This window comes from Gallus gallus, chromosome 20, assembly GCF_016699485.2.
Source record: "Gallus gallus isolate bGalGal1 chromosome 20, bGalGal1.mat.broiler.GRCg7b, whole genome shotgun sequence".
Lineage (NCBI taxonomy): Eukaryota > Metazoa > Chordata > Aves > Galliformes > Phasianidae > Gallus > Gallus gallus.
The window spans coordinates 10,159,019-10,173,437 of NC_052551.1; the positions used below are offsets into that span (position 1 = coordinate 10,159,019).

At 59.1% G+C, this 14,419-nt stretch overlaps 1 protein-coding gene across 2 annotated transcripts; it reads left to right on the forward strand.

Moving 5' to 3' along the window:
* The first annotated feature begins 5,606 nt into the window (after nucleotides 1–5,606).
* FKBP1A (FK506 binding protein 1A) lies at nucleotides 5,607–13,584 on the forward strand. Of its 2 annotated transcripts, NM_204330.2 has the most exons (5): nucleotides 5,607–5,708; nucleotides 5,817–5,864; nucleotides 11,220–11,332; nucleotides 11,989–12,141; nucleotides 12,559–13,584. In NM_204330.2, the coding sequence occupies exons 1-4, from the start codon at nucleotides 5,672–5,674 to the stop codon at nucleotides 12,115–12,117; spliced, it is 327 nt and encodes a 108-aa protein (NP_989661.1). In that variant the 5' UTR covers nucleotides 5,607–5,671; the 3' UTR covers nucleotides 12,118–12,141; nucleotides 12,559–13,584. The 2 variants fall into 2 exon arrangements, with proteins under 2 accessions (NP_989661.1, XP_040506565.2); XM_040650631.2 differs by having other exon boundaries at nucleotides 5,657–6,317.
* The last annotated feature ends 835 nt before the right edge of the window (nucleotides 13,585–14,419 follow it).

The window sequence follows — 14,419 nt, forward strand, 5'->3', positions numbered from 1 at the left end:
AAAGCGAGATGGTGCTATCCCATCCCTCCCGCAAACGGTCTCCTTTCTGTTGGTGAGCCAGAATGCTTACGGCTGGAGATGGGCGATTTCAAAGGGGAGATTTTGTGGCACAACAAGGTTACTTTTCCTACCAGCCTGGGCGTTCATACTGGTGCTCGTATCTCAAACACATAGCACCATTCAGGTGAGCTCCAGAACTGTACAGATGTGGCACTGAGGGACAGTGGGCCCAGAGAGGTGGGCTGGGGTTGGACCTGGGGATCTGAGAGGCCTTTTCCAACCTCAATAGATTCCATACGTTCTTATTTATTCAGGTACATTTCATTATTCTTCATGACATTAACTTCTGGCCAGCTCACAGAGGCAGCAGCCCTTCTCCTGTCCTACGTAGCGTGGCGATGGCCGCAGCAGCTCCATACCCCCCAGAGGAGCAGCTGTGCTGGGTGGTGAGAGCAGCTGGAGGGGGGCCTGCAGAACACTTGCCAGTGGAACACATCCAACTGCTGCCATCAGCTTCTCTGCCAAAGAATTCCCATCTGCAGGCTTTGGATTTTATTTCAGTGGGGCTGCCTTCCTCTGTTGGTCATAGTGCCCTGCAGGAAGTGCCTTGCACTGGAGCTGCTTGAAGCATGCATTCCTGGGCCTTGGGCTGCCTTCAGAGATAAGGCCTCGTGTTGCTGCACTGGGAAATGAGGTTCTCAGGAAAGGAACTTTCCTTTGTGATAATTTCCAACGTGACATTGTTTCTTAGGCTGCAGAGCTTTGGCTTCTCTTAGCAAAAGGCTCAGAGTAGTCATGAAACAGAATAATGGGGATAGACACAGCACTGCTGTGTTCTCTTCCTACCTATTTCTAAGCAACCGTTAGCAAAAGAACAGCACGGAGACAGAAGAGGCATCATCCTCTTGCTCCTTGACGTGCTGCTTTGGTTAGATCTTGTGCGGTGTTCTTAGAAAGCTCATTGCCAGCCTGCTTTAGCAGCCAGGGAGATCAGTGCCGTTGGCTGAAAGCCGTCCCCCTGGCACCAGGCTGAGCTCACACAGAGCAGGATGCGCGCTCCCCGTGCTGCAGCAGCCATCGGGACATCCTGTCTAGACCTCACGGGGAATGCTGGCTTGCACAAGGCACTGAGCAATGCAAAAAAACAAGGGCTTGAGGAGGAGGTGAGCAGAGCACAAATAAAGCTTTTCCTGCACTGGAGAGAATTGTGCTCTGAAACAGCCATGGAGCAATAGACACAGCTGCTTCGGGAAGTGGCTGTTGGTCATCCGTTGGCTTTCTAGCGCATGCACAGGTAAAATGCAGCTATTTGCACCTGGAGAGTACATGAGTGCCAAAGAGCCGGAGGGCTGAGTGCCGTTTCAAAAGGTGCCTCGTGTCTGCCCAAATGCAGCACGGCATGCTGAGCGGGTACAAAATGACCCAGAAAAAAATGGAAAGCCAAGGTTTTATGTTTCCTTCTGAGCTTCCCCTTTCCTCTTGGGTGCAGAGAGATATATTTTGCTTTTTTATAGAGATGCGTGCTTAGATACGCCGGTGGGAGACAGGGATTTGGCTCCCACTGCACTGGCTGTGGTCCAGCGTGAGCGGTATTTGTGATTGGAGATGTCAGTAAAATCACAGTGAAAAGAGATGCCGCTGACTCAGTTGTGCTGCGGCTTATGAACCGCGTTCTGACTCAGTCTGTGAGATTCAGGATTTCTTCATTAACCCCCACTGGCCGAGGGGAGGCTGAGCAGGAGATGACGCACTTTGGATGGTGCTGGGATGCTGCTTACAGGTGTGGGTGTGGGGCAGCACAGGTTGAATGCTCCCAGGTGCCCTGGGAGGGTGCACTGCTCTGACATGCAGTGATGGAGACCGATCTAAAGGCCCCTTATTATGGAGCGGAGCGATGAGACCACGCGTGCCCCCTCAGTGCCAGCCCATCACCGTGTGCCTCCTCCAGCTGCTTTCTGCCTTTGCTTGCTGGGAGCTGTGTGGTGGAAGCATTGCTGCCTTGGGAACTGCTCCCACGCAGCGGCCGGGCTCCCACAGCTCCTAATGGAGGAGCAATTTGTGGCTGTGCCATGGAGACTGCTGGGCTCTGCGGGCTGGGAAAGGGCTGTGGAAGGGGGCTCAGAATGGTAAATTACTTGTGGCTGGGCTAAAACACACTGCGTGGGGTCTGCACTGCCATGGGACATCTCACAAACTGAAAGAGGTTTATAATTATAGATCTTGCTTAATAGAGAAAGGAAAATGCATCCCACACCTCCTGCTCTGCGGCAGTGTCCTGGACGTGGGCAGCACCACACCTTGCACCCATTAAGGAAAGGGCAAAGCTGGGGACAGGGGTTCCACAGCCCCAGGTAAGAAGCCAGAGTGGGGCTCCTGTTCTTCCTGCAACCCTTGGGGGTGAGGGGCAGCTACACACAGCAGAACCCCCACCTCATCCTGCTCCCTGGTGGCTCCAGCTGCCCTCCATGCCCACATTTGGCTCTGCATACAGTTGGTGGGGTGGTTTGGAGCTTGGTTAAATACCTCCTGCTCCATACCCTGAAGATCTCAATGTGACAGCAGCCTGGGGTTAGGGATGAAGCACTGGACCTGGTCGTGATGTTTGCAGAGTACTGCATTTCTCCATGCGGCTGCAGAAAGCCCACAAGCTGTCATCCTGCACTACTGCATGCACCCTGGCTTCCAAACTCCTTGCACCTTCCCTTGTCAAACCTCATCCTGCTCTGATCAGTGCTTGGGGCGAGGAACACCCCATGTGCCACCAAAGGACACAGCCATGCTTCCAGGTGGCTGTAAAGGTGCTGAACTGCATAGGACGGAGCAATGCTGCAGAGGACAGCGGTCTGCGGCAGGGTAGGGTCAGCATCCCAGGATGCTGCATCCTCATGGGACTGCGTTCTCCACGTGCACACTCAGCCCTGCACCCACACAGCGCTCAGCGGGACTGTGGGGGTGTGCAGCGTGTGACTCAGAACACTCTGTCACAGCGTGGCTCTGCCTTGTGCTGCTGTTGCTGACTTTCCAGTGGAATGGGCAGAGATGTGCCGAGTGCTGCTCTACCTGCTGCGAGCGCCGAGGGAACAAAAGCTGCCACCAAACCGAGAGAAATGCTTTTGTAATTTTAGAAATGGAACTGCTGTGCAAACAGTACTCCAAAGTGCTCCACGGCAGTGGTGCAAGGTTAATGCTGCAGGATGGGGATGGTGCTCTGCGGTGCAGGGACCTGGCTCCGGCCGTGGGCAGGGCAGGCGAAGCAGGGCACAGCGGCACTGCTCCCTGTGTGTGCAGGAAGGAGCTGGGCCCCTGCCTGGAGGTTGCTGCTGGGTGCTTGCCAGATGCTTGGGGCTTGGTACAGTGTTTGCTAAAGCCAACCACGGCCAAGTAAAATACAGGTTTTGCCATCGGTCCTTTTGTTGCACACTGAAATGTTCCTTGTGCTTTCCTTGCTGGTCCATAGGGATGCCCTGGATGCTGGCTATTGCAGTTTCTCTCTGCTTGGGCTGCCGCCGTCACAGCTACCTGAAGCCTGGTGCAGCTTGTAAATTTTAAGATTGAAGAACATGAACCACGAAAGCGGGGCTTAACAGAAGAAGGAAGGATGATGCAAAGCTGGGAAGAGTATTTGACTCAGCAGGAGGCTGTGCTGCCATTCAGCGGGAGCTGGGTAGGCTGAGAGCTGGGCAGAGAGGAGCCTGATGAGGTTCAACAAGAGCAAGTGTAGGGTCTAGCAGCTGGAGAGGAATAACCATACACATCAGAACAGGTTGAGGGCAGAGCTGCTGGAAAGGAGCTCTGTGGAGAAGGACCCAGGCCAACGGGTGGCTGTAAGTCAGCAGTGTGCCCAGAACAGCTCCAGGGGTGAAGAAGGTGAGTTCTCCAGGACGGACATGGATTTGCTGCATTGTCAGGATGTGCCTGACAGGGGAAGATCGGCAAAGCTGTTGTTTCCTGTTTCCATGTCCTACGCTGGGAGCTGTGTGCTGCACTGCTGCCTTCCTGCAGGTCCCAGCAGCTCTGGGTAAAGGAACCATGCTCCTTTCTGCTGTGCAGCAGAGCAGTGCCCCTCTGGATTCACAGCAATGCTCCAACACGTGTGCACAAAGAACACAGGGGTTACTTTTCAGAGAAACCCATATTTTTAGGGAAAATGCTACCTGGATAGCATGTCTCTCTGTGCTTAGAGTGCCCTTTCCTGGGGGAAGGGTTAGAATTTCTTGGAACATGAATGATGTTCAAGCCTGGGGCATAAAGCTCTTGCAGCACAGGGTGGGAGGCAGCTGTGGGCTCTCATTTATCCCCGCTTGTGCCAGGATGGAAGGTTAGGGCAGAATACTGAGAGCAGCTCATCTGCTCCCTAACCCCACCCCACAGCTCCATCTCCCCCAGCAGGATCTCAGCACCCCCACATCTCTCTTGGCAACAGCGAGCGAGGGAGAGGAGGGACTGACCATTGCTGCCGGCAGCACCGCTGCGCTCGGCCTCGCCGGAGCTGGTTATTTTTAGGGCTGGAGCCGTGCATGACCGCTGGTTGACCTTGCAGCTCTCCAGCCTGGTGCACACTGGCAGGATCTGAGCAAATCGCTCCCCGGTTGTGTGCTGAATTAATGCAAACCTTGCGCCTTGCAGTGCAACATCACAATGGATGGGAGAGATGGATGGGAGAGAGCGCTGGAGGTACACTGGGGCACCTGCAGGACAGCTGCAGAAGTCTGGATCCCTAAGGATCTCTCAGAAGCACAAAAGCTTCCTTTCCCCCTCCCTTTCAATTCCCTATTCTGCTTTCTGAAGGATGTTTCTTGGGTGTACCCCATTTTGCCCACAGCCGGGTCTGAGGGGCGGTTGGGACCCAGCGATGCCAGGAGTTGCACACAGTGATCCTTATGGGCCCCTTCCAGCCCGGGCTGCCCTATGATTCCATGGTGCCTGCAGGCCCCGTGTCCTCACCCTTCATTTCCTCCCACCTCAACCTGAGGCCTCGTGCACTTCCCCTATGGAAGGGGCGTCTGAGGAGCCTCACAGACCACACAGAGCACTGCAGATTAACGCAAGAAATAACGATATGGCTTAAAGCAGGAAAACAGCACCCCACAGCACGGCGCTCCGGTATAAAGGATACAGGCAAGGAGCAGAAGCAATTAAGATTTGCTTCATCCCATTATCCACTCCTCGCGTCCCATTTTAATGCCGAAAACCCGAGGTTTTATTCGCCTCGTGCCGTCCCTGGGGCTCCTCTACTGCCTCGCGGGTGCTCACGAGGTGTCAACCGTGGGCCCGCAGCGGGACGGAGCCTGGAAAGGAGCTCCGAGACACAGCACGGCGCGCACTGCCCGCGTCCCTCAGGGCCGCATCTCCGCGCTGCGGGACGGCGAAGCGCGGCCTTCGGCCTCAACGGGCGGGCACCGCGCGTGGCGCCTCACGGCCCGGCGGTTTCCACGGCAACCGCGCGGTGCCAAGATGGCGGCGGGGCGGGAAGTGCGTGTGTGGGGGGTGGGGGGTGGGGGAGCGGGCAAGATGGCGGCGCGGGGCGGGGCGGGGCGCGGGGCGGGCAGCGGCGGGCGGGCGGGCTCGATGGCGGCGGAGGCTGCGCACACGTGGCCCCTCCTCCTTCCCTCCCTCGGGCTGCGGGCGCTGCGGGCGCGCACGGACCGGCACCGGCGGCGGCACCGGCGACATGGGCGTGCACGTGGAGACCATCGCCCCCGGCGACGGTGAGCCGCGCCCCGCGCTCCCTCTCTCTTTATCCCCCCACCCTCCCCTTCTCTCTGTCCGGTGCCGCTCTCGGTGCCGCTCCGCTGACGGTCCGTGTCTCCCCGCAGGGCGGACGTTCCCCAAACGCGGCCAGACGTGCGTGGTGCATTACACGGGTGAGTGCGGGGCCGTGCGGGGCGGGGCCGGGCCGGGCCGGGCCGGTACCGGGAGGCGGGGCGGGATCTGCCCCAACGGCGCTGTGCGGCCTGCGGGACCGCGGGACGGGGGGAGGAGGGCCGGGCCTTGGCCGCCCCCGAGGCGCAACCGGGGGTCGGTGTGGGGCCAGCGCCTGCCCGGGTCGGGGTGGGGGTCCCGAGGGTTGGCCCTTGGGCTCAACCCCCCCCTCCCCCCCGTGTCCGACCCTCAGGGCACGGCAGCGGGGGGAGCCGGGCTGAGAGAGCCCCTGTGGGGAGAGGGCGGCCCATCCCCGCGCCCCACGGCCGTGCCCCCGCTCGGAGGCCGCCCCGGCTGCTGCTGCTGCTGGCGGTGCGGAGCCGCGGGGTTCCCCACCCTGCAGCCCTCCTCCGCCTCCGCCGTGCCGCGAGCCGCCCGGCTCCGCACGCAGCCAGGTGGGTGACGTTACTCGCGTTGTCCGTGAGCCCGATAAATGCCCCGTGAGGGGCTCACGGAGCCGCACAGCCGCCCCTCCGGCTCCCTGTGTTCGCCGCAGCTGACCCGCCCGTCCCCGCAGCACCGGCCGGCTGCTGCTCTCCCAGCAGCACAGGCTGAGGTGCCAGCCTGCTCAGGAGCCCCCAAAGCCCCGCTTCCCGCAGCGCTGTCTGAGCTCTCCCTCCAGCCCATCTGCTTCTCCTCCCCCCTCCCTTCCCTTCCCTTCCCCATCCCTTTTAATTCCCTGCTCCGGAGGAGAGGAAGCGGCTCACTCTCTCCCGGCCACCTCCTCTGCCGGCAGCCCCGTTTCCTCTGCCGGGGGAAGAACAAAGGGACGCTGGCAGGCAGTCAAGTGGCTCTCGGTGGGCCAGCCCTGCTGCTGCCAGCCCTGCGGCTCCCGGCTCCAGCCCTGCTCCCACCCCAGCCAAGAGGCCCGGCCGCTCCTTGCCCCATTGCAGCTGCCGGGGGGGTCGCTGGGGCTGATTTCCTGCCCCCCGCTTTGCTTTTGGGGGTGGGAGGGTGAAGGGCAGTGCAGGGACCTGCCTCCTGCCGGACCCTTCCTGGCAGCAGAGAGCGACAAGCTGGGCTTGGGAGTGGTTCTCTGATTTATTTTGGTATTGTTTGTTGTTGTTATTGTCTCCTTTTGGCCTTTAGCCCCCACCCCCCCCACACTCCATAGCAGACAGCTCCCTGATCTGCTGTGTTGGCTGGCAGCCGAAGTCAAAGCCCCCAGTTCACACCTAATGCCCCCAGGCCCTGATCCCCTGCTTTCGCTGTGAGCAGAGAGGGGAGTTTTGCTCCAGCAAAAAACACAAGAAGCCATTAATTTCCCCCAGCCCTGAGGCGTGTTCATTGAACGCAGTGCAGTGACAGCGGTAACAGCGTGGTGCATTCAGTGCTGTGCTCAGGGGCTCCATCGTGAACCCCGTGTGCCATCCAGCCCCCCTGGCTGTGGTTTGCTCTGTGCAGAAACCCAGTGCTGGAGAAATCTAGCCCTGAGCTCTAATGGGCACACAGCAGCTCAGCTCTCAGCGAGCTATAGATTTGCAGTCACTTGATCAAAATCCATTTTGTTTCTCTTGCCCAGAGGATTCTTTCCTCCCTAGGTGCTCCACGGCTGCTCGTTTAATTAGAACAGGCATAGAGCAGGTGCTGGACTGATGTCTCCTCGCCCCACAGCCCACACATCCTACCCCTGTGCAGCTCCTCTGCCCCACTGCAGCGCTGCCCAGCACCAGTGAGAGCAGCCATGTCATGCCAGCCCTGCAAGGGGTGGACAGACAGACAGATGGATGGGCAGACAGCCCTGGTGTGGGAGCACAAGAGGGCAGTGCTTGGGGAAGAAGGTGGAGAGCGCAGCATCCTCCAGGCTGCTGCTTGGGAGACATGGGTCACTCGCGCTGGGATTTTCCCAGTGGTGACAGAGACACGTAGGGGGGATTTGGGGCAGCCTTTTCCTTTGCTCCCAGGTCAGGCAGGGAGAAAATCCTCAGCAGTGCTTTGGGTGTGTCGGTGCTCCCGGCGGGAGCTGAGCCCGCAGGGGGATGGAGGAGCGCTGCTGGAGAGCTGGCGCAGCGGGGCGTTGGGAAAAGGCTTTGATGTGAGGGCTGATGGAAAAGGCTCTTAAGGAAACTAAATCAAGGGTAAAGTCCTCTCATGTATTCAGGACTGCTCAGAGCGATGGGAGGATGGCTTCAGAGCGCTGAAGTGCATTGATTGTGGGTAGCAGCCCTGATGCTGCGTGCGTCAGGCTCCTGGGGCTGTATAGCCAGCCTGGAGCAGGGATTTGTTCTTGTTCACCCTGCAGCACAGCCGGGACTGAGACCACATCCTTCCCAGTGGTGGGAGCAGTGGGTGGGTGGGCTGTGGAGAACCAGCTGGCCGTGCAGTGTTCCTCCTTGGGTGACCAGTGGCCATGCTGGGGAGCACCAGGACTGGAGCAGGTCTGACGTGACGGAGTGCAAGGAGAGATGCTGGAGAACTCTGGCTTCCTTTGGCAGGAGAAGCACAGTGACAGGCAGGACTCTTCCCACAGCTCCTGCACATCGCTGTGCAGCTGAGCACAGCCTCAGCTATGGTTTGGCACAGCACAGGCCCTTCCTGCTGTCTGTGCAGCACCTAGCATTGCTCTATAGATGCTGCCACACTCGTATGACAGCAGCCTGCGGTTGCAAGATGTTTCCTCTCCTACCGGCTGTGCAACTGCTGAGCAGTTGGGTGAGAGCTCAGTGCCAGCTCCCCTAGCACCCAACCCCATGCTGTGCATGCAGTCCTGTCCTGTGGGGCCGGTGAGTGCTCAGCAGAACCCCCAGTGGGAAGGATTTCCACTCCCATCCCTTCCTCTAGCTGCAGCAGAGGGATCTGCCTGCTCTGTCCCTGCATCTCGAGGGCTGGCATCTGAGGGTGGAGGGAGAGAGATTGGCTGCAGGACTGCCTCTGTGTGTCCGCTTTCCGCTGTCCCTGCCCTACAAGGGGATTGCAGCCAAGTCGTGCATTGCAGCCGGCATCTCCCATCCACTGCCTGCCAAGTGTGGCAGAGACCTGGCATTGCCCTGCTGCCAGCCCCAAATGGAGCTGGGGATGCTTTCTGGAGCCCCTCATCTCCTGTATCGTGCTGCACTGGAATGACAGCGTCCTGCCCTGGCAAGGCCCTCCACTCCCCTCACTTTGGTTTTTCCAAGCCACCCTGGTGTCTGTATTTCTGAGTGCCAGGAGCTGCTGGCAGTGGGGTGGCTGTGCTGCAGGGTCTCCCAGCTCCACGATGCCCTGCACGGAGCTCAGACAAGCTGGGATGTGCCCTGGGCTGGCGGCTGCTCCTGGCCTCCGGCTGTTTGCAGCATCTGGGGCTCTGCCTCTAGCCAGAGGATGCTTTGCCTTACTAATAGATTTAAGATCTTGTTATCTCCTCGCTTGGGGATGGTAGGGAGGAGGAAATGGTTGCTCCTACTTGTCCAAGGCTGGAGAAGTCTCCTGGGAGCCTCTCTGGCAGAGGAAGTTGCAGAGATGAAGATGCCATCTCGAAAGCCCTCAGAGCTCTTTGTTTCGCTGTTGGCATGGCTGAGTGGCACGGCATCCCATGGCTGTGTGCGGGGCAGCGGGGCAAGCTCCGTGTGCCGGAGTGTGGAAGGGATTTGGGGGGGGGGGGGGGGGTGGCCCCCCGTTTCCCCATGCAGTGTGGTAGCAGCAGCCCGCCACGGTTTGTGTTCATCGAAGTGAAATTGCAGAAACTGTGGTCACAACCTCTGCCCTTGCTGGGGCAGACTTCTGCTGCGCTGCCCTGGCTCGTTGCAGCCCAGCTTGGGGGCAGCTCGTGGTGCTGCCTGCACCCACTGGCCTTCCCTTGCCCGCATCCCTGCTGCTGTTGTCCCGGTGCCAGGCAGGGCTGGGAGCAGGCTCAGCACCAAGAGGTTTATCCTGGAAGGAGGAAATGAGAAAACCCCAGATTTGCTGTTCCAAAGTCTAGGGCTGCAGGGTGACTGGCTGAGCTGGTGCTGATGCTCGGCGCTGGGGGCCCTGCAGGGGAGACTTTTTGCTTTCTGTGAGATTAAAAGCTTCGTTCTGCTCCCCAGAAGAAATGGGACAGTGGCCCTGTTCTGTGAGCAAGCAAGCCTGGGTGCCCTGTGCTACTGCTGGCAGCACTGCTATGCTTCGTGGTGTGATCTGAGCGTTCCACGGTGTGACGCTGAGCCCGTGGGGTGATGGTGACTGCATGGGCTCTGCTCGGTGCCCTCGGTACTTGTTGTTCTCGTGGAGTCCCTGTGCATTTCCCACACCCTCCATTCATCATCTCACCACGCCTGCTGCTGTCCGTGCACCTTGCTCACCGCAGCACGAGCCTGGCTGTGCATCCCATGCTCTGCGTTTTCCCTTGCCCCCGGGCAGTGACACTGCACCCTGCTAAGGGAAAACCACCACTGCCCGTGCGCTGCTGGACAGGGCAACGAGTTTGTTTTTCAAGACCAGAGAGTTTTCCAACCAGAAAAACAAGTTCTTGGGCTTTTTGGGGAAGTGGAGAAGAGAGAACCGTTGGCAGCAGTTGCTCTGAAATTACAAACCCTCCGGTGCTGCTCATTAACCACGGCCACTCTGCTGCCCATGCCTCTTGTAGGGCTCTGTGCATTGCATAGGCAGAGATCCCCAGGTACAGCATGGCTCCCAGCAGGGCTGTGCTCCCAGCGACGTCGCTGCTCCTATAAGGCAGCTCCAGCAGTGAGATTCCCCAAGAAGGTCACGCAGGGAGCAAGGGAGGGACCGTGGAGAAGGGAGGAAATTCCTCCTCGCTCGTGCTGGAGGGTTATATTTAGCCCTGTGGGTATCGGTGCTGCTGAGCCTGCGCTACGTGGTGTGTGCTGTGGGACAGGGGCTGCTCTGGGCAGGTGTGGCCCCCACTTGGCACTGTTGCTCCTGGGCACTGTTTGGCTCATGGCTGGGCACGGGCAGGCTGAAGGCCAGCAGTCCAGGCTGCGTTTTGTGTGCTCGAGGACAGGAACCAGCCCTGGCTCGTGTGCTGCCGTGCAGAATGCTGGTGTTCTGGAACAGGAGAGGTGTCCCCTATCTGCTGGCTGTCCTCTGTCCTAGCCTGCAGGAGGGCTTCTCTGCATGCATACAGCACAGAGCAGGGATGTGGCGATTCCTGCAGCTGGGAGGAGCGACGCTGCCCACCCGAGGGCTGCTCCTGCCCTGCTCTCTTCAGCAGATGCCGATGGGGAAGCCCCCCACTGTACAGGTGTTTCCCCAGGGCAGCTGGGGAATCCCACTGACTCAAGGCCATGTGAGCTTCCCGCAGTGACCGTCACACCTGCTGGGTGACAACCTGTTCCCGTGACACGAGCCTCACTCCTCCCTCCCCTTTCTGTCCCCAGGTATGCTGGAGGATGGGAAGAAGTTCGATTCCTCCCGCGACAGGAACAAACCCTTCAAGTTCGTGATGGGCAAACAGGAGGTGATCCGCGGCTGGGAGGAAGGAGTTGCTCAGGTGCCTCACATCCCTCTCCCTCGCAGGGATCTGCGGGGAACTGGGCAGAAATCACTGCGTGCAGCCCTTCAGATTTCCACCCCCTCCGTCATGGGAGGCGTGGGTGTGAATATCACCTTCTGCATTGCCACCTGCCAGATGGCAGGAACGGAGCAGGGCCGGGCCGAGGAACACCTACGGCACGTCGGTGACTCAGCACTGACATTTCTCTACTGAGTCACCTCTGAGCGAGCGCCGTGGGGAGCTCAGGCCCCCTGCTCCTGCTGGAGATGGCTGTGGGCCCGAGGGGAGGGGGGTGGGGAGGGTTTGTGACTGCAGTGGGCTGTGTGCTGCTAGGAGCCGGCGCCCACGCTGCAGCACGGGGATGCTGCTGTCTGCAGGGAGCAGCCTGGCGGACCTAGGAAATGGTTGCATGAAGGGCATCGCCAGCTCTGCTCCCTCTGCAGCATCCCCGCTCCTTTTCCAGCCTCTGCTGCCTGCCTCTCCCTGCTGATGTCCTTCCTATCTCTGGTCGGTCCCTTCTGCTTGTGCCCAGCGTTGGTCTCAGCTCCATCCCAGCAATGGGAAAGGAGTGAGGACAGCTCTGTGTTTCTCCTGCTGTCACTCACCCGGTGTTTGCGTGCATCTGACATCCTCATCTTCATTCCTCCTCCCAGATGAGCGTCGGTCAGAGGGCGAAGATGACCATCTCCCCAGATTATGCCTATGGCTCCACTGGCCACCCAGGGATCATCCCACCAAACGCCACTCTAATCTTCGACGTGGAGCTCATGAAATTGGAATGACCCACCCCAACGCCCCGTCCTCGGGTAGGGAGGGGGGGCTGCAGGGGGGCTGCTGGGGTGTGGGGGAGGCTCCAGCTCCCGTAGTCTGCCTCGGGGAGGTGGGATGGAGGTGTCAGTGGCATGGAGAGCGGGTCTCTGGCTGTGGGCTGGTTTTGGAGGCTTGGGGATTTGGGGATCACTGTGGGATAGAAGTGGAGCTTGCAGCGCATCCATGCCGCAGAGACAGCACAACACTGCCTGGATGTGCCTCAGTCCTCCACGCTGCTCTTACTGTATGGGTTCTGCAGTGGGCAGGATGGTGCCTCCTCCCCACATCAGCAGAGTTTGCCTTCTGCCTCGAGCACACCATGCAGTTGGCAGTGGGACCGTCCCTTTGTGGCCGTGTCCCTGTGGGGCCGCAGTGGGTGGCCGTGTCACAGCACCTCTCCTCTCCCCAAACAGGTTTGGCACATGGAGGAATCCAGAATCTCAGCTTCAAGAAGAGTGCACATGACTTTGTACGGAGCTTTTCCTGATAGTCCACTACACTCATTGTATAACCTTACACCTTGATTGAATGCCTTTGGTCACTAAGCTTTGCGTCTGACTCTTCCTCCTTGTATCGTGTTTTTATGTCTTTTTAAACTATACGCCGTAAACCTCAACTCTTTTTGGGTCAAGTTCTTAATCTTATTTTTGTTCCAGGTGTAGACTGCATTCTGTCAGTGGCACGCAGACGGGCTCACCTTAGATAGGAGTCATTTGAACAAAAGGAAACCTGTTAGTTAGTTACTTGTTTTGGTGCAGATCTCTACGGTGTTCTAAAACCAGACATTGCTGCTGCTGCAAAAGCCATAGCAGAGTGAGGCTGTCGAGGCTGAATGGATGTGAACAGTGCAGTGTTAGGATGTGTGTGGTTACCTGGGATCGGGGTGCTGGGGGAGCAGCGTTCGTCTCCCTGCGCTCCGGGGGAAGCGCGGCATCACGGGGCTGCTCTGGGATGGGGGTGCTCAGTCCCCGTCCCCCCACCTCCTCCCTCTGCCGTCTCACTTTTGGGTTTGTGGGGGCGGTTGGGCCATCAGAGCCTCACCCACCCTCAGGAAATTCAGTCTCTTGCATTGAGCTTTCTTTGCTTTTAAAACGAAAAAGAAAACAGCAGACAAATGGGAGGTGCTACAAGGGAGGTGGTGGAGCTGGAGGGGGGGGGTGAGCTTGCAAGAAGACACCCCCGTCCCCTCTGCCCTCCATGGGAAGGAAACATCAGAGCCTGGCTGCCCCTGGGCTGAGCGCAGCTGCCCGTTCTCCTGCCCCTGATGCTGGTCATCACCGCTTGGCTGCTCTCACGCCATGCATCGCTTCCCCCGCCGCTGCCCCAGCCCTGCCCGGTGCCGTGGTAAGAGCAATCGCCGCCGTTCACTTCCTTCTCCACTGCCTAAAGGTATCAAGTTTTATGATTGCAATAAAAACGCTTTTTGCTGGCTTTTCTCAGCCCTGTGTGTTGGAGGTTCTTCCCTGGGTGGGGAGGGCAGGCAGCGCCGTGCGGCTCAGCGCTGGGCACGGAGGGATGTGGGGCGGCGACCTGCCTGACCTGCTCTAATTGCCTTACCACAAACCCATTAAGCGCTGCCCTCGGCCTCCCCGTGGCTCAGCCTGCCGGGTCCGTGGGCACCGTATCTGCATTTGTTTTATCCCCTTTTGGAGGCTGGAAAGTGCACATCCAGCCGGCTGTATGGATGGGGTCTCAGGGGGACCCTCAAACTGTCCTACATCTATTTTTGGTGCTTTGGTGATCCGGTGGTGGTACCTCCCGTGTTCAGCAGTGCCTTTGCTCCTTTGCAGCCCTTCCTCCCTAGGGCTGGCTGTGGCCGTGCTGTGGTTTCTCACCTGGATGCCGGAGCTCACAGCTGTGACTTTGGGTCTTTCCTGCTGACGTTTGCAGGCCGGGTGCTGAGGGGATGTGTGCGGCTGGCGCTGTGGGTGCTGATCTTGCTGGCTGTGTTGGGGAGCCCACCCAGCTGTAGGGCGTGGGCTGTACAGTAGCATTAAGGGCTCAAGGTCCCCAGCCGTGCTGCTCAGATCCCCGTGCCAACACCTGGCTTCTTTGCAAACAGCCTTCGCTTCGCTGGCCACGATCAATAACGTGTCTGCAGCAAATCCCCGCGCCGCAGCGGGTTCAAAGTTTGTGTTGAAAGGGGAATGTTATGAGGCTGGATGGGGCCGGTGCCTTTGGGAGCGGTCTGAGCTCCCCACCCTGCGCTCCTGGGGCCGGGACCTGCAGCGCCCGGTTTGGGAACGTTGCATTTGTGCTGCTCTGGTGCTTTGG